We start from the raw sequence: 24,561 nt of genomic DNA, 5'->3' as shown, positions 1-24,561 counted from the left end.
CTTTCCCGAACGGAGGGAGTACGCCGTGCTCCCTGTGAAGAAAATAACGAAAATAATTTATTAGGGTTGCCTAGACCCTAGAGGTGCGGCATACACATATCACCCACCGTCCGATCAATCGTGCTCACGTACCCATCGTTGGATCCCACTTATTCACCCACACCTATCGCCATTGTGGCCCTCTCTCTCACTCACTCACGCCCACACACGCCTAGTTGTGCTCGTCTCCCACCTCTTCCTCCCCACATCTCTCTCTCACACAAACACAAATCTTTGACGAGCTTCTCTCAGCGGTCACGGAGCTCCAACTCCAGCGACCTCCTCCCAGCGTGGGCCATCTGCGCTCGCGCCACCACCTCCCCATGTGGTAGCTCCCTTTTTCTCCTCCATCGTCTCTCTCTCTCTCTCCGGCGACATACTCACCGGCGTCTAGCGAGCACCTCCCAGCGCCCTCCTCCTCGTGCCCACGCCCCCATCGCCTCCCCTCGCTCGCGCCCCACCACCTTCCACGCGCGCAGCCATGATGGATATGGCGGCGGCGGTGGCGGAACCACTAGATCTGTCGACAGGTAAGCCTCTCTCTCTCTCTCTCTTCGGCAACATACTCACCAGCGTCTAGCGAGCACCTCCCAGCGCCCTCCTCCTCGTGCCCACGCCCCCATCGCCTCCCCTCGCTCGTGCCCCACCACCTTCCACGCGCACAGCCATGGTGGATATGGCGACGGCGATGGTGGAACAACTAGATCTGTCGATAGGTAAGCCTCTCTTCCTTCTCTCTCTCTCTCTCTCTCTCTCTCTCTCTCTCTCTCTCTCTCTCTCTCTCTCTCCTTATAGATCTGCTTTATAGAGTTCGAACGAGCTCTTTCTTATGTTCCCCAACTTTGATGGGTTATAGAATGGTCGGCCGGGTGGAGGCAGGTAGTCCAAGCGGTAGGAATAGCCGCTTGGTGGCTTAGAGGAGTTGGGGGTGGTCGAGCTAGGTCAAGGCGAGGAGGCTCATCGGAGGTGGGGAAGATGGCGGTGGTGGGGAGAGGCGAAGAGGGCGGTCGCCGCGGGCACTAGGATTTGCCCTAGTGCCCGCGACGGGACGGTGGGTGACGGCGAGGGCAAGGGCACCCGAGTCGAGGAAGAAAATATCTCTACTTTTTTTTTCATTTTTGGCAACCAAAATAATTTGTTTCCTAAATTGGAGTGTGCAACCGAAAATTGAAATTCCTACACGCAAACACGCTCCAGTAAAGGTCTAGGTCTGGGATGGTTAAACATTTTAAACTTTCAAGTTTAACTGAGTTTAGAAAGTTTAACCCATGATACACTATCATCATATCTAAAATGAGGTAGTTCCTCAAACCAAACCGTCCAAACGCTCTATTATTTATTCTAGGAACAAGGATGTACGTGAAGTGTTCACTTACTTTTAAGATACTTTCTCATTGCTCAAATATAAAGGATTCAAGTTTGTCCTAATTTCTTGGATCTCAAAACTGCATACGAATCAATGTAAGATATCGATATCTATCTCATATACATATCAAGATTTTGATTTTAGGTATTCGGATTTTTATATAATACAATATTAAATGGCTGGATTAAGATATGGACTCTACATACAGGGTTTTGATCCTCTTAGGATGAACGGATATTAAGAAATATCCATCTCATTTTCATCCCTAGCATATAGGTATGCAAGTTGGACCTTGAGATGTGGTCCGGTGGTCCGGATGTTAGTTACATCTAAATTTCAGTTATATTGTTCTGACTTAGTTTTTCAAGGCAATTTGTTTAAATTATTTAGGGGCTATCCCATTATAGTCCTGCTGCCAAGGGGCAAGCATCCATCTTCACTCTAGGTCTCAAAATTCAATATTTGAGGAGATTTGGCGCCTACAAAGCAAACTGCCTTTGTAGCCTTTATGTAATGCTACGTTGATCCCTACCTACCGCCACAACACAATCGACCTTCCTTGTAAGGGCGCCCACAACGATTGTTGTCGAAGTAGCCAGATAGCTTGTAATGCTAGATAATGTGCCCACTGTTTTCGCCGCACTCTCTTGGACGCCAGAGAACACGAAGATGTGACCACTAACGTGCTCACATTAAGGGCTCTGAGCTAGCGACGAGTTACTCATTCCTAGCTAAATTCAACACCATCAGAAAGGGATGGCATGTACCTCAAATTTTGAGAGACATTAAGGGACGATATATTCGAAGAATAGTTTCTTTTTGGGGATGGTTCATTTATTTATCTCCCAACCATACATCGGGACAAAGTGGATCCCTGTTCCGCTCCTAAACCAAATGCACCCTTAAAATAGGACATGTGTCAATTCAAATGCTATGCCAATTTTCCATCAGTTCATTTGGCCATATTTGAATTTTTCCAGTAGATTTCTCTGGTTAAACTTGCTTGCATAAATATATTTTTGCTACTTTTTCCTAGACATTTATTTTTTTTTCCAAAAAGATATTTAGGCCTTGTTTAGTTCCCAAAATTTTTCAAGATTCCCCGTCACATCGAATCTTGCGGCACATGCATGAAACATTAAATATAGACGAAAACAAAAACTAATTACGCAGTTTACCTGTAAATCGCGAGACGAATCTTTTGATCCTAGTTAGTCTATGATTGGATAATATTTGTCACAAACAAACGAAAGTGCTACAGTAGCGAAATCCAAAATTTTTTCCAAACTAAACAAGGCCTTATTTAAACAATATATAAAATCGAAAATAAAAAAGATTCTCTTCCCTACACTTGCCATGGGCGGTGGTGGGCCGAATTGTCCCATTCCAACGCCCCCGCAAGTTCGGGCCCGTTTAGTGGTGGCCCCCTAACCCTATCTGCGGGACCCATCATCCAGAGAGATTGAAGAAAACGCCGGGCGAGTTCTCTCCCAAAAGACGGCGCCGCCGCCAAATCAAAACAGAGAGACAGACCCCACGCGGAGAAGGGGAGCCCAAGCGGAGGCGAATCCGATCTCTCAATGGAGTCCCGGGCGGCTGGCAGGGGTGAGGAGGGCACGAAGGCGCTCTACCTCGGCAACGGTAGTGCGGCGGGAGCCGTGGCGGTAGATGCGATGGTCTCGATGGAGGCGGGCGGGTCCGGCCTGCCGAAGCCGGAGCCCGTGTCGGTGGAGTTCCTGAGCGGTGGCGGACTCCAGGTATCCAACCCGCGCCCCCCACCGCGTTACCGCGACCGGCACACCAAGGTGGAGGGCCGCGGTCGGCGCATACGAATGGCGGCGGCGTGCTCGGATAGGGTGTCCCGCCTCACGCGGGAGCTAGGGCACAAGTCCGACGGCGAGACCATCCGCTGGCTGCTGCAGCAGTCGGAGCCGGCCATCATCGCCGCCACGGGCACGGGCACGGTCCCCGCGATCGCCGTTACGGGCGCCGACGGCGTCCTCCGCCTCCCCGCCGAGCCGGCCGCCGCGGACGGCGCCGGCGGCGAGCAGCAGCAGCAGCAGCAGGAACCGGACGCCAAGCGCCGGCGCAAGCTCCAGCCGACGCGCGGCGCGGGGGCGGGACCAGGACCCGCGGCACCTGCCCCCGCTGCGGCGTACTACCCCGTCGTCGCCGACCCCCTCCTCCAAGCCAACGGCGGCGGCGCGATCTCGGTGTCCAGCGGCCTTGCCCCGGCCTCCGCCCCCGCGCCCGTCGGCGCCATTCCGTTCATCGCCATCCCGGCGCCGAGCCCCGGCGCGACGGGCGAGCGCAAACAGATGATTCCACCGCCGGCGGCTATGTGGATGGTTCCGCAGCAGGCCGGCGCGGCCAACCAGCCGACCCACTATTGGGCTTTCCCAACCAATCCTGAATTCCTCAATTTCCAGCAGCAAGCCGTCTACGATGGGGGGCAGCTTGTTGGCGACGGAGAATCACAAGGCCAGCAGACAGGCGGTTACCAGCCATGGGAGGGGGAGGACGAAGAGATTGCCGTGACTGATTCCAGTTCGGAAGAGTAGCATTCTCAAGTCAACCAGCTCGGGATAGTAGTGGTCCGGTGGCGCAATTCTGAAGTCAACTGCGTAATCCAATATTTCCAATGCAAAGAGTAGGTAAAATTATCAGTCTAGCTCTATTCTCTTTTCTAGTTGCACTAGTCTCTGTTCTAAATTACAAGTCGTTTTGACTTTTTAGAATTAGCAAATTCTATGTACGAGGAAAGTTAAAACGACTTATAATTTAAAATAGAGAGGGTAAAAGCTAGTACTGAGTCTGTCCATTTGGCTAAAAAATCATAACTAAAAGTATATTAGTTGCTGATTTATTATTATATAAAAACGTTGTTGAATGACCGTTAAGGTTATCGGGATGCAGCCCATTGGCAAAAGCTTGTTCTGCGATATGGGCTCGGTTCCGCGTGCCCTGCTCAACATCACCACCCTCCGTCTCGTTACAGCTGCCTACTACCTTTGCGTGTTTGGGTGCTGCACTCTCGTGGAAGCGACGGGCTACGGCATGCACATCCCACCCGCTCGAAATCGAATGTTTGAGAGGTGCCTGACTGTGACTGCCTGGTGTAGATAGCCTTTTCACGATCCTAGTAGGGCCATGTTTAGTTCATCCCGAAATCTAAAAAGTTTTCAAGATTTTCTGTCACATCGAATCTTACAACACATGCATGAAGCATTAGATATATACGAAAACAAAAACTAATTACACAGTTTGTCGTAAGACGAATTTTTTGATTCTAGTTAGTTCATGATTGGACAATATTTGTCAAATAAAAACGAAAATACTACGGTAGCGAAATCCGAAATTTTTCGGAACTAAACAAGGCTAGTGCCAGGCGCTCTCGGAATCGAATGTTTGAGAGGAGTGGTGCTAGCCTCGTGTACTAGCTTTTTCACGCTACAGTCCAAACACGTCCGTAAGGGCAGTCCTAATGGACTATTAATGATAGTTTCTATCCCTAATAACTGCATTGCTAACTAAGCAAAAATCTGATGTGGCATTCTAATTAATGAAGAAAGAGAGCAAAATTTGATGAAACCGTTTTCATAGAGAGAAACGGTGTCGACGCTCGCAACGATGCAGAAGGAAACCGTCGTTTTCGCGTTGGGGAGAAACGAGTAGTTTCTTGTGCTCGGTACTGCGCCCAGGTCAGTGCATCTGCCAGGCTATGCTCGTAGGCCACCGCGCGTAGACCGCCGAGGGCTCGTGCTGTCCGCCATGTGCTGGCCGCGCAAGACGCGCCTCCGCCCAGGCTGCTCTCGCCAGTCGCCGCGCTTGCACCAGGCTGCACTCGCGGGCCGCTGCGAAGCTCCTCGCGCTTGCTCGTGCCTCCGCCAGGCTATGCTCGTGGGCCACCGCGCGCTCGCCGTTGCCGTCCACCTAGGGTGCGCTCGCCGGCCACCGCGCGCAGGCCATGAAGCTCCTCGCGCTCGCTCTTCATGCTGCTGCGCGCCTGCGCTCTTTTGTTGACCGCCAGTGCACTCACTTGTGTGCCGCGTGCGCTCGGCCATGCAGTCCCCTTAGGCCATCGTCACTTTGTGCGTTCTGTGTACGTGAGTTTGTAAGAGAAGCAGAGAACGATAGGAGAGAGAAGGAAAGGGATAAGAGAGAAAAAAAGTCAAATATTTATTAGATGAAGACTCTACCATTGTGTGAGTTAGTTTCTATAGACAATTTTTAATGACGTAGTATTCTTGGATATGGTGCATAGTTTCTACTATAGTGACTGCCCTAAGGCATCCGCAATGACTGTAGAAACGTAGCTGGTTGACCCGTGTCCGCAATGGTCACAACTACACGGATTATAGAGTAAACCTCATGCTTTCTGCAGGCTATTGGTACCACTGTTCTCCTCTGTGTTTCCTCAGTTGATGTAAATTTATTTTTTTAAAAAAAGAGAAAACCTCTGCTTTTTAGAAAGCACCAAGTTTGGATACAAACTGGGATACCAGTATCTCGAACAACCAAAGAGGAACTAAACTGAGACTGTTACAAAGTCCAAAGCCTAGAACAAAACCTCAAATCTCAAACATGTCTGTAGACGTCATCAAACTTGGTTTAAAGTTTCTCATCCAGCAGATCAACATATCCTTCAGTTGATGTAAATCGATCGACGATTTGTTCGTTGCCAGTGAGTCTTCTCTCTCCTCTTTTTTACAGCTCCGTCATGTCCTCATCAGCATTTGAATAGCTGACTCAAATAAATCCTTTGTTGGGGACACCCTCTTCGGCTCCGGGTGCGCTGCCGAGCTCTATGTGGAGCATTTAGTGTTGCTTGATGGACTCGGACTACTGGTATTTTGTTAATATTAGATAGTAAATATCAGCGGAGAATTTAGTATTGGAGGATAATTTTCCATCCTCATCTCCATGAACACTCGTGAGAGTTTTTCTTCTCTCTCTTTTTCTTCCGTCCCCATCTCCGTGTGGACTGTGGAGGATTTTTCCTAATGGGCAACCCATCCCCATTATAGAATGGGCAACCCATCCCTATAGAATAGAGTATTTGTAGAGCAAAGATGAATTAGTACAAATTATAATAAATTGATAAGCAAGATTTTATATTACAAGAGACATATATTTTAGAGTTTAGTTTGCTACTTATAAATAACCCGATAGGGACTAACTTTTTTCCGTCTCAATCTCCGTGATCCTTTTATTCGAATTCAAGTGCGGAGAATTGAGAATCAAGGCCTATTGTCATCTCTGCTCATGGAGTTGCGAGAGCTAAGTATTACCTACCAGTAGTTCTCTTGCCAACAACGTAAACGAAAAGCGCTATAGACAACCCACTCCCTTTGTCCCTATGAGTGTGCCGCAAGTTTAAATCGAATTTTAAAAAATACGTGTAACATTTCTATCTCTAAATAACTTCATTAAAAAATTTAGATCCTATAACATCAACTGTTTTTGGGACGGAGTTGTATATTATTCCCTAAACAATCTTGCATTGCGTTCCTTCAGAGATGCTAGGCCAATAGAGCAAAGAGAGCAAAAAGTCTTTACTGCTTTGTATCCGTACACAGTGCTTCCAAAAGATCAAAAAACAAAATTCCACTCAAGTTGTACACAAAAAATAGTTTTTTCCTAATACAAATTTCATAGCACCTAGAGACCTACTTCCAGTTACTACGGGATGGATGTTTTTACAAAAATTACCCACTTGCCATAGATTATGATGATCGGTTTGTTTATTTCTTCCAATTCCTCTCCTATCCGTGATTACAGACATGTGTGCTTGAGAAAACACTATAGCATCGTCTCTCCTCCAGTTTCCTCTCTAGGGTTTGACGATTGTTGCGCCACACCTCCCGGCCGGTTGCGGTGCAGCATCGGGCCTACTTCCGTGTACATCTGGGTCGATGGCGGCTTTACAACAAAGCCACGTTGAACTCACTTCCTCAGACTTGGCAGAAACCACGTTCACTGGCACCCTCCCTCTCTAGGCAGTGGTAGCGCAACTCTAGGCTCCCTCTCCAGCGATCTCGTGGCCCCTCCCTTCCTTGGCTTCGGGATGACTACTCGTCTCTGGCTTCCCAGTAGGCAGTGCAATAGGCCGAAGCAACAAGTCCCCTCTATGGTGATGGTGACCCCCTCCAGTAATAGGTGTAGCGGACCAGAGTGGCCGCCTCTCCCTCGAGCTAGCGCACAACACGGTTGCCACCGACCGTGGTGACCTCATCTAGGACTGACGGGAGCACACCGAGAAGACGAGGGAGAGAGTAGAGAATGACATGTGGGGCACCACTGACAACAACTTTTTCAGAAGCCACAGTCGTTGAGCCAAATGGCTTTCAGCTTTCTTGTAGCACACAACCCATAACAACTTCTCCATGTTCACAACAAGTTTTTAGAAACCACAACTCAACCAAACACACCCTTCTCGTGCTAGCGGACAATGTACCAGAAGGCGGTCGCAGATTCACGAGATTCGTCTAACGGGATCCATCCACCTTGGGTCCCAATCACACATGCATGAAGCACATTGCCAAAGCATCTAGGCCATGGATTAAAGAGTAAGATTTATCAGCAGTCCTCATAGTTGCTTAGAGATGTCATATAGGTCCCTAAAGTTTCGAAATGCATTTCAGCTTCCTATTGTATCGGGTCTCATCAAGGTCGATCTCAACGGTCATTTATGCGGCCCTTATCCTACTTGGTATGAATTTTATGGGGACCCACATTTCAGCGGCAAGGATTTGTAGAAAACTTGTACCTCAATATTGGATGAAGATGATTTTTGTATGAATATTGTGGCCCTTGACGCGAGATCTACAACTTTATAGTTTTAATTTTGTTAAGATGCTCAAAAATTAATATGAAGTTTCAGCGACCTTAACCTTACTATGCTACAACGATATTTTACTGCGTCTGTGGTCGACTGGTAATAAAGGATAGGCAGTCATAACTCTTGACAACGTGCGTTGTCTTCCTTCACCTGCCTCGCCATCAGCACAACGAAGAACGAACGTTAGGCAAGCGTACCTGCCGCACATTACTAGCTACTGCTGGTGCAGGAGGCCGGCCAGGGCCATCGCTTGATTCCATCGACACTGTTCTTGACTCCTTATTCTCGCCTATGTACTGTACTACTCCAGTAACAGTGGTACAAACAAATGTACAATATACCCTGTTGGAGCCAAGCTGTGCAAATGCAGGTGAGAGCCAGCCAGCTAGATATTGTCGCCCCTCCCTCGTACGTGTTGATTCCTTTCTACTTGCACACACCGAAACTTTTTCATGGGAAAAATCCGAAAATATACATCACAACTTGATCGACCACAAAAACACAAACCCATTGCAATTGACTACTGTAAACACGAGTTCACTTCACATATACGTAGCTAGGAAACTCGATTGGCACGGACAGCAAGTGCTTTCTTCTTCAAGAACATCGATCACTTGATCCGGTTGGAAATGCATGGAACGTTGTTGATTGACGGACGCATCGCATTGCACCTTACGTTCCCTTCACAGGGTACTTGTGGATGCAATCCTTCCACGGCCCCAGCTCGCGCTCCCCTTCGTCTTCGTGGCCGGCGACGCGCTCCCACACCAGGCTGTTCGCCTTGAGGCCGCTGCCGATGCCAAGCTGCCACACCGTGTCGCCCGCGCGGACCCGGCCCTTGGCCTCGAGGTACGCGAGCTGGTACCACAGCGACGCCGCCGACTGGTTGCCGAACCGGTGGAACGTCATCAGAGCCGCCTCCATCTCTCGCTCGCCGAGCCCGAGGCCCTGGCCCAGGCGCCAGATCATCGGCCTGCCCGACGACGGCAGGCAGAAGTGGTCCGCGGCCTCCCGGAAGTCGGGCAGCGGCGGCACCGCGGTGCGGGCGAGCTTGTTGTTGTTGTTGTCGCCTGTTAGGCGCCGGCGGGACGACAGGAGCAGCGCCAGCACGTAGCGCAGCTTCTGGCGCCATGGGAGGATGGACAGGCTGAGCGTCACGAGGTGCGCGCGCAGCAGCTCGCTCACCATGCGGCCCACGCCCTGGCCGAGGGTGAAGCCGGTGATGCCCTCGTCGTCCTCCTCGCGGTACCCCGAGCGGTAGCTCCGGTCGTTGGCGATCTGGTTCGTGCGCGTCAGGCTCGCGAGCCGGTACTTGACCGGCGCCGCCGTCCCGCTGCTGGTGAGGAGCGCGGCGGAGCAGCCCGTGCGGAAGTAGCAGTTGAGGAGCAGCTTGCCCTGGTCCTTGCCGCTGTACCACCCGACGGTGACGATCTCGGCGCTGACGACGACGGCGTAGGAGATGGCGCCACTGTGCGTGAGCAGGAGCCTCCGCGCGACGTCGACGCCGGCGACGCCCGCGGCGCAGCCCATGCCGGAGAGGTTGAAGGTCCTGACGTCGGCGCGCATGCGGTAGCGGTTGGCGATGATGGCGGCGAGCGACGGGGCCGGGCAGAACCCGCTGCAGTTGACGACGAGCGCGCCGACGCGCGACGGCGGGACGCCCGTCTTGGCGAAGAGGTCGTCGAGCGTGGGGAAGAAGAGCGCGCGCGCCTCCTGGACCGCGTCGGCGTGCGTCGCGGCCGGCGGGATGTAGTGCAGCGAGGGCGGGAAGTAGGTCTCGTTGCCCATGCCGCTGGCCTCGATGACCTTGGCCATGAACTCCACGCTCCCGTCGTCGAAGCAGCCGATGAGCCTCAGGTGTTCCAGCAGCCCCGCCACCGGGAGGCGGAGCCGGCGGGGCGGCTTCAGGCACGAGAAGTCCACCAGGCCGATGTCGTCGTCCGTGGCCGCCGCGGCACGGCGCCGGAAGCGGCGGTTGAAGAGGAGCAGTGCTGCCATGGGGACGAGGTAGAGCGCCGTGCGGCACCGGAAGGCGAAGATGAAGAGCTCGGCGAGGACGCAGAGCAGGAGGGTGGCGACGCCGAGGATGGTGTGGAGCGTGACTTGGAGGTAGTCTCGGTGAGCTATGTCCATGTCCATGGTCACCACGTACGCCGTTGCTGGTTGTGTGTGCCTGTGTCTGTGGCTCTGTGAGGTTTTGTAGAGGGTTTGGAGTGTGGTGTGGACGATGAGAAAGCAGAATAGCAGAAGGCAGCAGCACCAAATGCTTGGGGGTCAGTGGTACATTATGACTCTCGCAGAGAGAGTGCACAGTGAAACAGTGAATATCGTGCGGTTGGCAGGTACTGTAGAGCGCAGTAGCGGTTGTCCGACTTGGCTTTTACAGTACTGGGCATGCTCCTATATTTGAGATCTAGCTCCTCACCTCTGGACATGTCAAGAAAGGTATGGTTCCAGGATGTGCCACCAGGACGTACTGCCAGTAACGAATAAACCTGTTAAAATCGGGTTTTTTTTGTTTGGTTTTACTTTTGGGCTGTATTGGTTTGGATTGAAACAGGGTGAAAAGGCTGTTGGGCCAGTTTGGTTTGGGCTCTATTAAAGTGGGCTGAACTGGTTTGGCTGTAAATAATAGAGTTTACAATGATTTTTTATTCTATCTATTTATTTTTTGCTTTTGTTTATGGCTAAATATAAAGAATAGCATGAGGTGCCGGTGAAATGGTGGGTTAGAAATATATTTTAATGGGTCCAGCGCATAAGTGATTTGGTTTGGTGTGGATGATTGAAGTCATGGTCTAATTTGGTTTGGATTTGACTTTCACATATATATGTTTTGGATTGGTGTGAGTTTGGTTTGGATCTCAACCAACTGTCAGGTTTAGTAACGAAGAACTCCAACAAAGCCAGAGATGCACGGAAGAAATCGCTTCGCTGAAATTTGACTGATGCTGATACTAATTTGTTATGAGAACAAAAAACTGTTTTTTTTTTCTTCTAAAATGAGTAGTTAAGATGTCGCAGCTTTGACAAAGATCTTGCATCGCACGGAGTTGTTCATTCTTGTCTCCCTCGCTCGCTACGCCCTACGCTGGTCGAGGTACGGTGAGCCATTGCATGCATGACTGCATGAGCGACGGCCTTGGCAGCTGGCAGCCCGGCGACCGTGGTTAGTTTTGCCCTGTGAGTGTACACCATCGCACCGGGGTCTGGTCAGCACTCAGCAGCACCTCGAAATCGAGGCCATGTACAGGCTGCTGCGACGGCAAGCTGTACAGCTCTTCTCCAAAATTCAAAATACCCTGCGTGTTGTACACCAGGACGGCTCGGTCATGCACGGTGAAAGTATAGCCATCTAAAATTTAACACAAATTTTTCGGCCACCCCCGCTCCTTCTCTGCGCATGCGGCCACCCCTGCTCTTCCTCCACGCGCCGCCGCCACCTCTGCTCCTCCTTCTCCGCGCCCGCAACCACCTCTGCTCCTCCTTCTCCGCGCCCGCAACCACCCCTCCCCCTTCTGCGCCTCGCCGTCCTCCTCGTGCCCGCTCCTTGCCATAGGGAAGATGTCGCGCAGCCGCTCGCCCCGCCGCAGACCCGGCTCACCGCGGGCAGGCGCTGCGGACTCGGCTCGCCACGCTGGCGGGAGCGGGAGCGTCGTTGGAGAACCCGCTGCGCGTGAGCGACAGCGACTCCGCGGAGGTCCCGACGCCGAGCAGCAGCAGCGGATCTGGGGTGGCGAGGCGGAATCCCCCTCGATGCTGGCCGGGAGAAGCCGCGCGGCTGCCGCGTTGCCGGCTCCGATGGTGGTGGCCCCCACGTTGCAGGATGACGCAAAGAGGCGAAGGGACGACGCATTTTTGCGTTGTGCGCTGCCTTCGACCCAAAATGGGTGATGTGTTTGCCTACCTTGTTGAAGGATGATTTTGCACTGTGCATCATTTATTTTAGGTATGGGTTTTGCTTTGCCAATCCTGTTGGAGACAGCCTTAGCCTCTTCTAAAGTTTAGGCAACTAAATCTAGTATCATTTAGTCACTTTTTACCTAAGCAGTATGAAAAAAAAAAACTAAATGAACTTTAGGCAACCAGTCACCAAAATGTTGCTAAAAGAGACTAAAGACCTCTTTTAATCCACCAAACAAAACAGGAGATGACTAAAGTCTAGTCCCTAATTTAAATAACTAAAGTTTAGAAGCTGCAAACCAAACTTCGCCAGCTCTCATGAGCTGCTTCAGTATGTATGAAGGGGCCATCGTATGATCGTATCTGTGAATCAATCAAGAGTGGACCAGCACGGTAAACTCCAGAGTCCTCAGGAATACAGTACACCTCACCACGGGGCCACGGCCGTATCAGCACCGTCCAAGTACATGAGTTGCGCGACACATTCATGATGCGCAGTTGTATTTAGTGATGACAGAGGTCCCTCTGCATGCACAAATCAATATGTACGGACTGATTGAAGGTTCATTGCCACTGCTTGAAAACAGAAAAATAGGCGCAGATGAATTCAAATACACTATATGCGCAATTGTCAATAGTTAAAGATCGTAACAAAGATCCATAGATTATAGTCAAGAGCAAGGAATTATTATTGCCTTGGTCATTATTAGCAGCGCCAAACATATACCATGGCTAAGTCAAGTAGTGTGTAGTGTAGCTATAGTGTTAGTATTACATAACCAATCTTAACCTCTTGACAAAAACAGTACGATACACTATTTCAGCACTCATGAGTAATAACAAAATAGAAGCCAAACAAAACTTTCCTTGTTCTCAATTTTCACAATGGCATGTGAGTTGCTCTCGCAGAAACACCAAGTTTTTAACAGACATTGCATTATGCAATTCTACTGTGTTCTACAGCCATCAGTCAACATATATGATATATCACAGCAAAAGTAGCTGGAACCAAAAATCATGTGCCAGGTCGCAAGTAAAGCTGTAAGATAATGTGTATAGCACAAGTGAATTTGACATCTTAGAAGCCCACGAGGCACTCATCATTGTAGGCGGCAAGTGAAATTACAGTTGAACATCATATTATTACATTGAACATACTCCTTTTCATCATCGTCACAACAATACTGCAACAACCATCTTGGTTATGACTTCAGTTGAATTGACTCATCAGAGTTGTATCAGCACAAACCACTTGTTGATCATCCTCTGCCAGAGCAAAAAAAAAGTATACAGTTTTAAGGAAAGGTAGATATAGGGTAAAACTTGTAGTAATAATGTAGCAAAACGTGCAGCTCCAAATATCAACACATACCAGTAAATCTGCATAGTAATTAGAAGGTACCCTTACAATTCAGCAGTAAAGAGATGGTTGGTTTCATTATTATTTCAAGTTTACGTTAGCAAAATAACATGAACTTATCACTATGTCTTGCATCATTTATCTGTGCCTTAAAGATAAAGTTGCAATCTTCGATATCAAAGAGCATTGATAAAGTAATGCAACAATTTGCAGTAATGCTAAGGAGAGATGAATATATGAAGTGCACAATATATGTTTTTCTTCCTGGTGTAACCTTGGTCCTTGGGTGAAAAGTGAAAGCCTAATCCAGTAATCCTCAGGCTAGAATATGAGTAAATTCCCTCCTTGCCACTGGAACATATCCCCTTAATGCCATCAAAATTTCCAACTTCCCTGAACTGCCACTATTCTAAGTTTGCATTTCCCGACGCAGAGCAGCAGCTGCCAGGGCTGCAGCCTGCGCTGCCCGGCGCGGTGCTTCATTGTGGGAGACAGACTCAATTTAACAGATTTTAACGGGAATGGCAACCAAGGGAATGCATATATATTCCAGTGGCAATGAGGGAATTTCCTCGAATATTTTAAGAGTAAATATGGCAATTTTCTGGTGGTCTCCTCACAGTGGCAATGACAAACTCCATTGTCTTTAAGGTGCTAGACCAAGCATTCAGACTTTCCTCACAGTGGCTAATGAAAGCAGCATGTGTTGTTTGGTTGGTGCCTAGGTCCTCCATGAGCTCCTTCTTAGATCGCTAAGCCCCGAGCCTTGAGGGTGATTGGAGGTGTGCTGGTTAGTGGTCATGTTGGGTGTGTTTGGTTCGTTGGTTCATTGTAGCCTGGCCAGGAATCTTAGCCAGGGCACCACAAGCCTGTTTTCAGGGAGCCACTCACGTTTGTTTGGTTGATTGCAACTGCTAAGCCTAGCTAGGATGAGCACGTGTTTGGTTTGTTGTGCAAAGGGCATAGAGTCACCTCTTCCTTCAACAGGTAAAGTCTACCTCCTCTCAGTCATTTCATCAAACACCTGGAGCTCGTTCGTTTGCCATGGCTAACACCCATTTTCACTCTCCGTTTCGAATCACCGAGCAGAGGAAACCAAACCGGAAACAGAGAGAGCTGCCTCTCGCAGACAAGGCCAGTTAAATCTACTAAAAATCGGGAAAATGGAGAGGAAAAATAGAAACTTTTCTGCTCAAGAAGAAACACACGAAGCTAGCTCTAGATCCAGACGGCGGCGGCGCCGACTCGGCTCCAGCAACACCGCATTTTGCGGAGCCGCTACGAACCCCACGGAAACAGCAAATTTGCAACTAATCTGAATCCAGCCTTGCCCATGGACCGGATTTGGGATGGGAAAACGGCTAAAGAGCGGAGCTGGAGGCTGAAGCTTACCAGGAAATGCCAGCCCAGATCTCCACGCGTGTGAGAGGGGCAAGCGGCGCGGAGTGGTGCCGGTGGCGCTGCATCCTGGGGCGACGAGCTCAGCTGCTGCTGCTGCTGCTACTACTCTTGGAATGGCGACGACCCCCGCATCGGTGACCAGGAGGTGACACGACGGGAGCAAGGGCGCTGGCCAAGCCAGGCTCCACAAAAACGGATACACACCTCGTTCTCCTGGAGCCAGGCTAAGACCTCCAAAATGGCTTAGTTGGACCTGGCTTCAGACTATTTACAGGCAACCAAACAACTGAAAGTTGGCTTCCTAGAGCCTGGTTGGGACTTAGCCACCCAACCAAACAGACCCGTTATGTCCCTAAGCTTGGCACGGCTTTTTGTAGTCTCGTGTGTTGTGTCTGGGAGGCGCTTCTTTTAGCCTATCCCTTTTCTGTATGCAGTTTGCATCTTTTTCCTTAATGAAATGACACGAAGGTGCGTTGTTCGAGAGAAAAAAAGATAACTGGTGCAACCGCTCCATAGATTTCCCAGAACTTCACTAGAGTCTAGAAGGTCCTTGTTAGGTAACCCCCTCAGTTTCAGGTACGTCAATAGTCAGCACAGAGGGCCTGTCTGTTGATGGGTATGGATGCAAGTTCCACTTGTTTTGGGTCATTTGGTCAATGTGAAACTTGCTAAAATGAACTAGAATGGCATACTACGTAACAAATTTGTTATCAAATTATCTTGTGTGTCCAGATTAGTTCCAGGTGCAAAATTGTGTCCAGGTTCAGGCTTTAGTGCTAGCAGCATTCTAGCAGGTAGTAAAGGATAATAATAGGCTGATTGAGTAAATACTTGTATGCAATAACTAGGGGCTAAGCTCTCAGCTGTGTATAAAGAGAGGAGAAAACCAGAAAACCCGCAAGCCTTTGAACAGCACCATACTACTGTTTTCATGTGTTTGGGTGAGAGTTTGTTCTAGGTGACCTGTTGGGGGCTTTAGGACTTACAAACTTTTAGGGAGTGAATGAACAAAAATTAGCTGACTAAGAAATAAAGTTGGGTACACCACTCGCATCCCTATCAGTGGGACCAGCAGTTCCATTTATATAGCAAAAAGAAGCAAGTCCTCGAATAGCTGAAGCTATACTCAACAACAAGCAAGCAAGCTTTTAATCCCAAGAAAATTGGTGCAGGCTAGAGAGAAACCCAACATGAGCCACATATAAAGTACGAGTAGTTGTTAAATAAAGCTAAAAAGGTAAAAATGTAAAAGGTGACGCAGCTATATAGCAGGGAAAAATGCTTCGAGAATCTAGCATTGTGGACTCAGCACTACAGGAAAAGAGAAACTCAGTTTGCTAATAGCTTACTACAAGACACCACGAGAAATTTAATCATCACCCAAGAATAAAGTATAAAAAGTTACAGGAATTAATTCAGTCATGGCTGAAACCATGGACCTGTTGCTATAACTGCCTCTATGAAGCAGCAACTGCTAGATTATCAACTAATACTTACTCCATACGAGATAATCTAGCAGTTGCCTAAATATTTTGAGTACTGTTTACTGACAGATGCATGGTATGCACCAACATATGGGAAAAAGCAGGATCATATTTAGGCAAATGACACAAAATATTTGCCAAGTAGTACAGATATCAGTAAAATCACATTGCTTGGAAAGGGTCAAACCAATTAACCATTCCCCGATGTGTTTCAATAGACAACCAATGTTTCAACTTCTAAACCATTGAGTAACCTTACATCGAAATCCTTGCCATGATCACTTTATTAGACATTTTAAGGCAAATAAAACTGATTTGTAACATATGCGGAACGAAGTCAGCATGATAGGTCATTGCTACAGATCCAAGTTGAAGGATTAGCAAAATGATGAGATGCATAAAAAAAGGTTTGAAATTAGCTTTCCAAATTCTGGGATGGTACTAGGAAGAAAAAAAATGGAGACTGCATTAACAAAATGGATTCACAAAGTAGTGAATTGAAAAAAAAAACACAAACATGATAGCAACCATGTAAATAAATTCACAAAAATATGTCAATCAAGAACCTTAATTCTAATTTCTAAACCGTAAATAACCCAACACACTTTTCAGAGTGACTATTCACATAATAAAATAGGCGAGACTGATGCAAAGTTCACATAATATGAAAACTGACTAGAATAGCACTAGTCTGGTGATATGCAGACAAAGATTTTATGCTTGTTCTCCCTCCAGCAACCAAAAACGGAAATTAAAAGAATGTTCATTTATATGCATAATATAGAAATATAGAATACAGAATGGTCTCATCCAAGCTACGTACCAAATATAACAAGAGTACAAGACTTTGATATCAAATGTAGTTTTCAAACAGGCAATGTTTTTTCAACTCTATCCAAGTAAGCATGTAAGAGTTGAGTTCAATATCAGACCCTAAACCAAGTACTCACTCCGTTCCAAATTGTAGTTCACTTTGGTTTTATCCTAAGTCAAACTTCTTTAACTTTGACCAAGTTTGTAGAAAAAAACACCAATACCTACTCACCTAGACATCGAATTGGTTTAATCAGATTCTTCATGCAAATATAATTTGATATAGAATTTATTTGATCTTGTAGATATCAACATAGTTCCGCTAGGCGGCGCCTAGGCGCGATTAGGCGCTGGGCGAGGGGTAACCGCCTCGCCTAGGGGGGTAGGCGGCATCTAGGCGCTGGGCGGCGCCGAGGCGGTCGCAGAGCTGGGCGAGCCACGAAATTTCGCCCCCACAGGCTGATGGCGCGGCGCGGAGGCGGACGACGTGGCCTTTCACACGCGCGCGGATGGCTTCGGCCGTGGGAAATCACGCGAAATCCCCGCCGCCTCCGCCGTCCTCCTGCTCCACCGCCGGCTGCTACCCCGCCCCAAGCTCAGTCCCCTCCCCTGCTCATCTTCTCTCCCCCCGCCGGCAACTCCTCCCCTGTAACACTCTGGTGTTAAGTAGTCTAAAACGTGACATGTCATCATTATGCATTAACCTAAAAATAAGTTTATTTTGGTTGATTGTGCTTATGGAATTAAAGTGTGTTTATATTATGTTTGGATACTTGTTGGTGTTTAAAGTCCTTGGGTGAAAGTTTTCCGAGAGCTAAAAGGGGGGGAAAACCCTAATTTTAAAACCTTGGATTTGCCCCCTTTTGTGCAATTCAAAAACTAAGCAAAATTTGAAGTTGAGTTCAAAAACAAAGTTGTAGGTCTTGTCAAGATGTACAACTTTGGTGTTTTGAGTTTTTGGAGTTTCAATACAAAATTCAAAGTAATTTTGAAAATACAGATTTCCGGAAAGTGTCCCCTTTTCTAATTTAAATCTCCAATTCAAAATCTATTTGGAATTTTGAAAAATGGTCAACATGAAAGTTATAGGGCTTGAAAAGTTGAACAACTTTCATGTTGGGAGTTTTTCAAGTTGTTTTGGAAAATCAAAAGTAATTTTGGAATTTCTAATCTGCTCCAATTCAAAATTGGAATTTTTCCCAATTTGAGATTTGGATTTCAAACTGTTTGACTCAAATTCATCCCTTTCCATTTGAAATCAGTCTTGGACCTTTAAAGATGTTTTGTAGCATTCAAAATTCTGAACATTTGATATTTTGGCATATTTTCACTTTCTATTCAAATTTTCAAAGTAATTTGAGTTTTCAGAAAGGGTACTTTGGGGAAGAGGGGGATAAGCTTTGGCTTCTGTTCATGGCGGTGGACATCCGAGTCCGGAGCGGTGAATGCCAGCGCACGGCCACCGTTTTACCTCGTCCACGCGCGTGTTCGCGTCCGTGACGATGTGGAGCAGCTGCTGGCAACCTGGAGCGCGACGTGTCTTTCCCTCTTGCGCTCGCCGACACCATTTTCGCCACCGGAGCACCGAGGAGCAGCACTTCGTCCCAATCCAAATTCGTCGTCCTCGCTCCCTTCCAACCCACCAGAGAAGCACCAGCAGCACCGCCCTGAACTCCGCTATCTATTGCGCCCCTGAGCGCAAGCGCTAACTCACCAGAGCCCTCCACCCGATCCGTTCTTCCCCAAACCCGACCGAAGCTCCGCCGTGAGCACATCACCGTGGTCAGCATCACCCCGAGCTTCTCCGCTGCCGCTTCTTGCCTTGTTGAAGTCGCAGTGAGCTCCTGATACTCCCATGCCCCTTCCCTTGCTTCCTCATGGCTCCGGGTGCTAGGAGTTGGGCGCCGAGGCGGTTCCGGCCGCTGGAGCCGTGGCCGAGTAGCATAGGAGCTCTCTGCGACCATGTAGAGCATGCCAGAACACTCAGGGGGTCAAGGCGATCCTTGTGGAGCGGTTGGTTAGCGCCGGGGAAGACGCATCGGCGACTGAGTGATCGCCGGAGCGGCGGCGCGAGGTGGAAGGCGAAGCTGACGGGCGGGACCCGCCCGTCAGTGTCTGCATGAGGGGAGGGGGTAGCGCGCGGTCCGCGCGGGAGAGCGCTCCCGGGCTGACTTGGGCCGAGCACGTGGGCCGGGCGCAGCACAGTGTGGTTTATCTTTTTCCTTTTTGTTTAAAAATGCTTAATGTTTGAATTTATGCTATAAATTGTGTAGTGATCCAAAAATGATGAAAATTTTTGTATAGACTCCCTGAAATATTTAGAACCCAAGAAAAATATTAGGTTCTATTTTATGATAGTTTGCATGTATATTTAAATTGCCTCTAGTTAATAATAAATAAATCTTCCATGATTTTTAATAATTTATGGGTATATTCAAAAATCATGAAATTTAATATGTGAACTTGTGTTACTGTTATCTAGCTTTAGGAATGTTTTCAGCTCTTTTTGATAAAGTATGCTCTGTTTCTTAATAAAGCTATTTAAAATAAGTATAAAAGAAATGGAAATAATTAATCCTTTTAGGATTTGAGTGGTATTTTGGATTGATTGACAACCAGTGGTCACTTAGCATAATATGCTCCCTGGTTATGACTTATTTTATATATATGATCTTTATTGTTTGATAGATACCCAATATTGCTTAATAAAAATGATAAAGTTTGTTTAGTAGTAATCTATGCTTTGATAGCTAGCTTAGTTTGTTTCTTTACCATGAAGGTAAGTTGTACTCGAGGTAGTCATGTTTGTTGTTATCATCCAAGAACATGTAACCTGTCTTTATCATGCTATGAGTATATCATAATCATGCATATGCACTTTTACGTATAGAATACGCTCCGGAAGAATCTGATCCTCAGTGGGTTGCTTCCGAGTTTGTGGATCCTTCGGGTTTTGCTGAGTTGTCGAACCTTCCTTCCGGTCAAGGCAAGCCCCGGACATTAAACCCAATCCTTGTATTTTCATAAAGTTATTTATATCACTTGAGTTAATATGATGCATTAGGTGAATAGGAGTTGAGTGAATCCTATTTGCTGCATTATCTACCTTGATGATTTCAATATTAACCTTGATACTTGCTTTATGAAAATGCTTAGAGCATCTCCAAGAGATTAGCCAAAAATACTAGCTAAATTTACTGATTTAGCTACTCTCTAAAATAGATTTGACAAAAAAATATTAGAGTACTCCAACAGACTCTGCAAAAGGATGGCTAGTGAGGTAGGCTATCCAAAAGTAGAGAGCAAATATGGTGGGATGAAGAGTTACTAAATTTGAAGAGTCATTTACAAAGTCTGTTGGAGACGTTTTTCCTTCAATAATAGCCAAATATACCTTTAGAAAATGATTTGGCTAGTCTCTTGGAGATACTCTTAGTATGCTTAGCCCTGCTTATTAGATAGGTTTTCAAATGAGAAAGTTTGAAGGGTTGTTGTGGAATACTTTTATGGTTAATAATGTTTCAACTTGAGACCGGTCGGTGGACTTGCTTTAAGAATGGAGTCTTAAAGTAGTGTCTCCAACTGTGTCGATTAAGGACCGTTCCGTTGTTGGCCTGTTGTGATTGAGACCTTTGAGTACAGCCCACATGCGGTGGTAAGCCTTACCTATAGCTATTCCGATACTTGAGAACGGCTAACCGCGTACTGGGAGTGGAGAGATGGCGAGAGTAGCGTGTACCCACCTTACGGATCTGAGATGACCGGGAAACATCTAGATTGGCTGTAGGATGGTGGTGTACTGTACTCTCGGGTGACGCTGGACCTGTTCTTGTATGGGAGGATCTATAGAAAAGGTTGACATATGCAAGATTAAGTTCTACATATGTCGTGTGGTACTGAATCCCCAGCTGGGTTTAATCGATTCGAATCGCCGTGTTTCCTCGGATATGGAGCCTCAATCCTCACCCCATCATCGTAGTAATAAATGAATCTTTGATATAAGAAAGATATGGTTTGCGTATGAAAGTTTGATAATAGTTTTGGTTAGTCATAAATGATGATCTTGAGTTAAAACTTGAAAGTAGGTTTTACTCTTAGTAAGCTTTTATGCAAAAGAAATGCTTGATCTTGATAAAGCTTTACCTTGAATCCCTATAGCCTGCATACCTGAGTCTTCATCTCTTTTATAGTCGGTTAAGTCTTGTTGAGTACTTTTGTACTCAGGGTTTATTAACCCATGTTGCAGGTGAACCTTTTGATCAACCTTTTGATGGTCGTTGTTTCTTCACTCTTGTGGAGGAGAGTGATGATGACGAATCTGATGTGTGACCTTGGGCAAGTAAAACTTGTTGTGTGATCTATGGTTTATGTAATATAAAGTTCCGAACCTTTTTATGTACTAAATACTTATGGTTTGTAACCGTTGAACTTAAGTTTCAATCTATGTTATGTAACCTTTCCGCTTTTACTCTGATTTCTCTTATCTATGAAATGTTGTAATACTGTAATGCTTAATGAGGGAATTCCTGAAAAGAATGTAACGTGGATGATTCGGGTTTCACGAGGACACCCGACAGACTTCTTGAGTCATTTGGAACTCATGCACGTCGATCAGAAGTCTTTGAGACAATGATGGGTGCATGTGGGCCACTTCATTCAGGAGGTTCTGCCACATCCCCTGCTCATCTCCCCTCCGCCCTCGGCAGCTCCTCCTCCCCTGCTCTACTTCCTCTCCCCTCCCCTGTTCCTCCCAGCGCCTAGGGAAACGCCTAGAACGCCTAGGCGCGATTACTCCTACCTAGGCGCTAGGCGGAGGGTCACCGCCTAGAATCCGCCTAGCGCCTAGCTGAACTTTGGATATCAATACGTTTTTTCTAAAAAATGTGGTCAAGGTTTGATTTAGGACAAAGCCAAAGTGAACTATAATTTAAAAACTGGGGGAGTAATATACCAAAATATGCTAGGTACTAGCATAAATCCAGATTTAATACAGATTGAAAATACTTGAAGAAAGCTGCACCATGCCTAATTGGAAAATTTGATTGTGTATCCTTTGCATTAACATTTATCAACAAAAATTGATAAAATCACATGTAGAACTTAACCCATAAAATTTGGGGGAAAAAAACTGATGTAGGTGCAAGATGTCCTTTTGTTCATGTTAAAGGATTTAGAGAGGGGCCCACCTATATCTTCTAGAAATTGCCCTAACTCATATGTCATATATGCTAAAAACTTTTGCAAGGCCCAATTGCTTTGCTCATAGGTCATGAAGATAGGTGATCTCAGAGATAAAAATAAAATTACTTAGGTAATAGACAGATTTAATATGAGCATGTGATCCAGTGTCTTCAGTTAGCAGTGTCTAAAACATCACATAGTTCAATTTGAATTCAGAAAAGAACCTTCAACTAGATGAGTCTATTCCTTAGTTATTAGTCCATATACATCGGATGAATGAATCTGATCCAAATCTTCTTTAGGCAATGAATGCAATTTGGTATAACTGCTATCCAATCAGATTGAATTCCAAAATCACACCCATAAAACGAGCATGACTAACAACCATTAAAATGCAGCCAAAGCATCCAACCATCAGTTTCAGAATATACTGCCACCTTACTAGTTACTACTACACTAGAAACTAAGACAATGAGACAGGTAAGGCAATATCAATCAGAACTGCAAAATGAATTTCACTATTACCAAGGGAAATATACTATAAACTATGCAGACATTCTAGGCCAAACTCCAGAGGAACTACATGCGCTTGTGAGCACATATTGAGCCAATAAAGTGCAAAACACTATAAAAAGGCGAATAAGTTGACTAAATACTTAAGACCTATGAAATAATGTGTACTATAGTAGGAAACAAGAGGTTAACATACCTCACTGCTGAGCCAGAGCGCCATTTAAGCTGGTTAAGGTGCAATTTATCTTTGTGCCAACGTCCCAAAATCACAATACCAACTAGTGCAGCTGCAACCACCACAGACCAGATAGCACTTGTTTCCTTTGCTTGGTTATACAGGCATGTCATATGCTTCTTCAACCAACATTTACATGAGGCACCAGTATCACAGCTCTTGCAGTCTGTGGGCTCTGAAGGGTGGCCTGATTTTTCATCAAAATCTTCACCAGACTCATTGCCATCATCATGGGCAACAAAACCATGTGCATCATCTTGAGCGTGAGATGAACCGTACCCAGGCGTGTCATCTCTCATCTCCACATCATCATCTGAGAGGTGTTTCCCTTCATCATCAAACTGAACGCTCTCAGACCCAACATCATTCTTGATACTATAATCCTCCACACTGGTACTAGGTTTCTGCACATCCTTCTCAGGCTGTATCTCATCAAAACTGGTTTGTATTGGCAGGTTCTCGTGCTCACTCGGCGGAAACACAAAGTGGTCAGACATGAGCAGTGTATTGGATGAACTACCCTCTTTATTATCTTCATTAACTGGCTTTACTTCTGTTCCAACAGGCCCTGGCGCCGCTTCGTACGCAGATGCTGTGAGAGTCACAACTTCCCAGTCTGCCCCTCGGGGGGTGGTTCCCTCCCCCACCTCCTTCTCATTATCAGCCATATCCACGAATCTGATCTGCCATTTTCCAAGAAACAATTTCACCAACCAAGGTAACCGCAAAATGGTGCTATCACAAATACATCAGACAAACAACACTCGAATACGTAGCAAGGTCCAGCACAAAAGAATTACCAACAGGAGACAGAAACGGGGATTCATACACTGATTCATCAAGGGGTAAACACTAAAGACCACCGGCGGAGCCAAGGCCCGGCCACCCTGGGCAGCTGGCCGGGCTCCCACGGTACAGCAGAGGCGGGAGGGGAGAGGGAGGTGCGTACGCAGGGTCGCCGGCCGGTGCGCGGAGGACGGAGGCGAGGGCGCGAGGCGACTGGCGAGAAGCGGGAGGGGGAGCCGCCGACGCCGCCGCCGAGCCGGGGACTACTCCTCCGTCGCTGGACGCCGCCGAGGGGGGAGCCGTCGACGCTCGGAAGATCCAATCCCTGAGACCGAGCCTGAGCGCGAGTGGGGGAAGGAGATCTGCGCTGAGGGACCGAGCCTGAGCGGCGCTGCGAGGAAGATGGAGCCCACTAATAATCTACTCTACCGGGAGAGATAAGAGAAAGCAGTAAGGGTTGATTTGCTTCTTTTAATTGGAAAACCGCATTTTCGCTATTTCAAAAAAAAATTCGTCCAAGAGCATCCCAAAGAGTTCCAATAAAGTCTCCCAATCTAAAATTCTTTGCAAAAATAGAAAAGAAAATAACTCATCTCCAAGAATTCTCAGGCCTTGTTTAGTTCAAATTTTTTTTGCAAA

The 24,561-nt window shown here is 47.1% G+C and overlaps 3 protein-coding genes across 4 annotated transcripts; 1 reads left to right on the top strand and 2 right to left on the bottom strand.

The window, feature by feature from the left end:
* Positions 2,671–4,320, top strand: LOC8059025 (transcription factor PCF2). The gene has a single exon (XM_002462642.2). It carries the CDS (start codon positions 2,986–2,988, stop codon positions 3,964–3,966), a length of 981 nt encoding a protein of 326 aa, XP_002462687.1. The 5' UTR covers positions 2,671–2,985; the 3' UTR covers positions 3,967–4,320.
* On the bottom strand, positions 8,670–10,437 carry LOC8059024 (3-ketoacyl-CoA synthase 4). Its single transcript, XM_021454611.1, has one exon. The coding sequence runs from the start codon at positions 10,383–10,385 to the stop codon at positions 8,919–8,921; it is 1,467 nt and encodes a 488-aa protein (XP_021310286.1). The 5' UTR covers positions 10,386–10,437; the 3' UTR covers positions 8,670–8,918.
* On the bottom strand, positions 12,987–24,346 carry LOC8059023 (ATG8-interacting protein 1). 2 transcript variants are annotated; one of them, XM_002460498.2, is made up of 3 exons: positions 24,086–24,346; positions 23,098–23,819; positions 12,987–13,415 (listed from the first exon to the last, which is right to left on the bottom strand). In XM_002460498.2, the coding sequence occupies exons 2-3, from the start codon at positions 23,802–23,804 to the stop codon at positions 13,409–13,411; spliced, it is 714 nt and encodes a 237-aa protein (XP_002460543.1). In that variant the 5' UTR covers positions 23,805–23,819; positions 24,086–24,346; the 3' UTR covers positions 12,987–13,408. The 2 variants fall into 2 exon arrangements, with proteins under 2 accessions (XP_002460543.1, XP_021309410.1); XM_021453735.1 differs by lacking the exon at positions 24,086–24,346 and adding an exon at positions 23,937–23,978.

This window comes from Sorghum bicolor, chromosome 2 (assembly GCF_000003195.3).
Source record: "Sorghum bicolor cultivar BTx623 chromosome 2, Sorghum_bicolor_NCBIv3, whole genome shotgun sequence".
In the NCBI taxonomy this organism is placed as follows: domain Eukaryota; kingdom Viridiplantae; phylum Streptophyta; class Magnoliopsida; order Poales; family Poaceae; genus Sorghum; species Sorghum bicolor.
The sequence above is the reverse complement of the archived record's forward strand: the minus strand, read 5'-3'. Positions and strand labels throughout refer to the sequence as shown.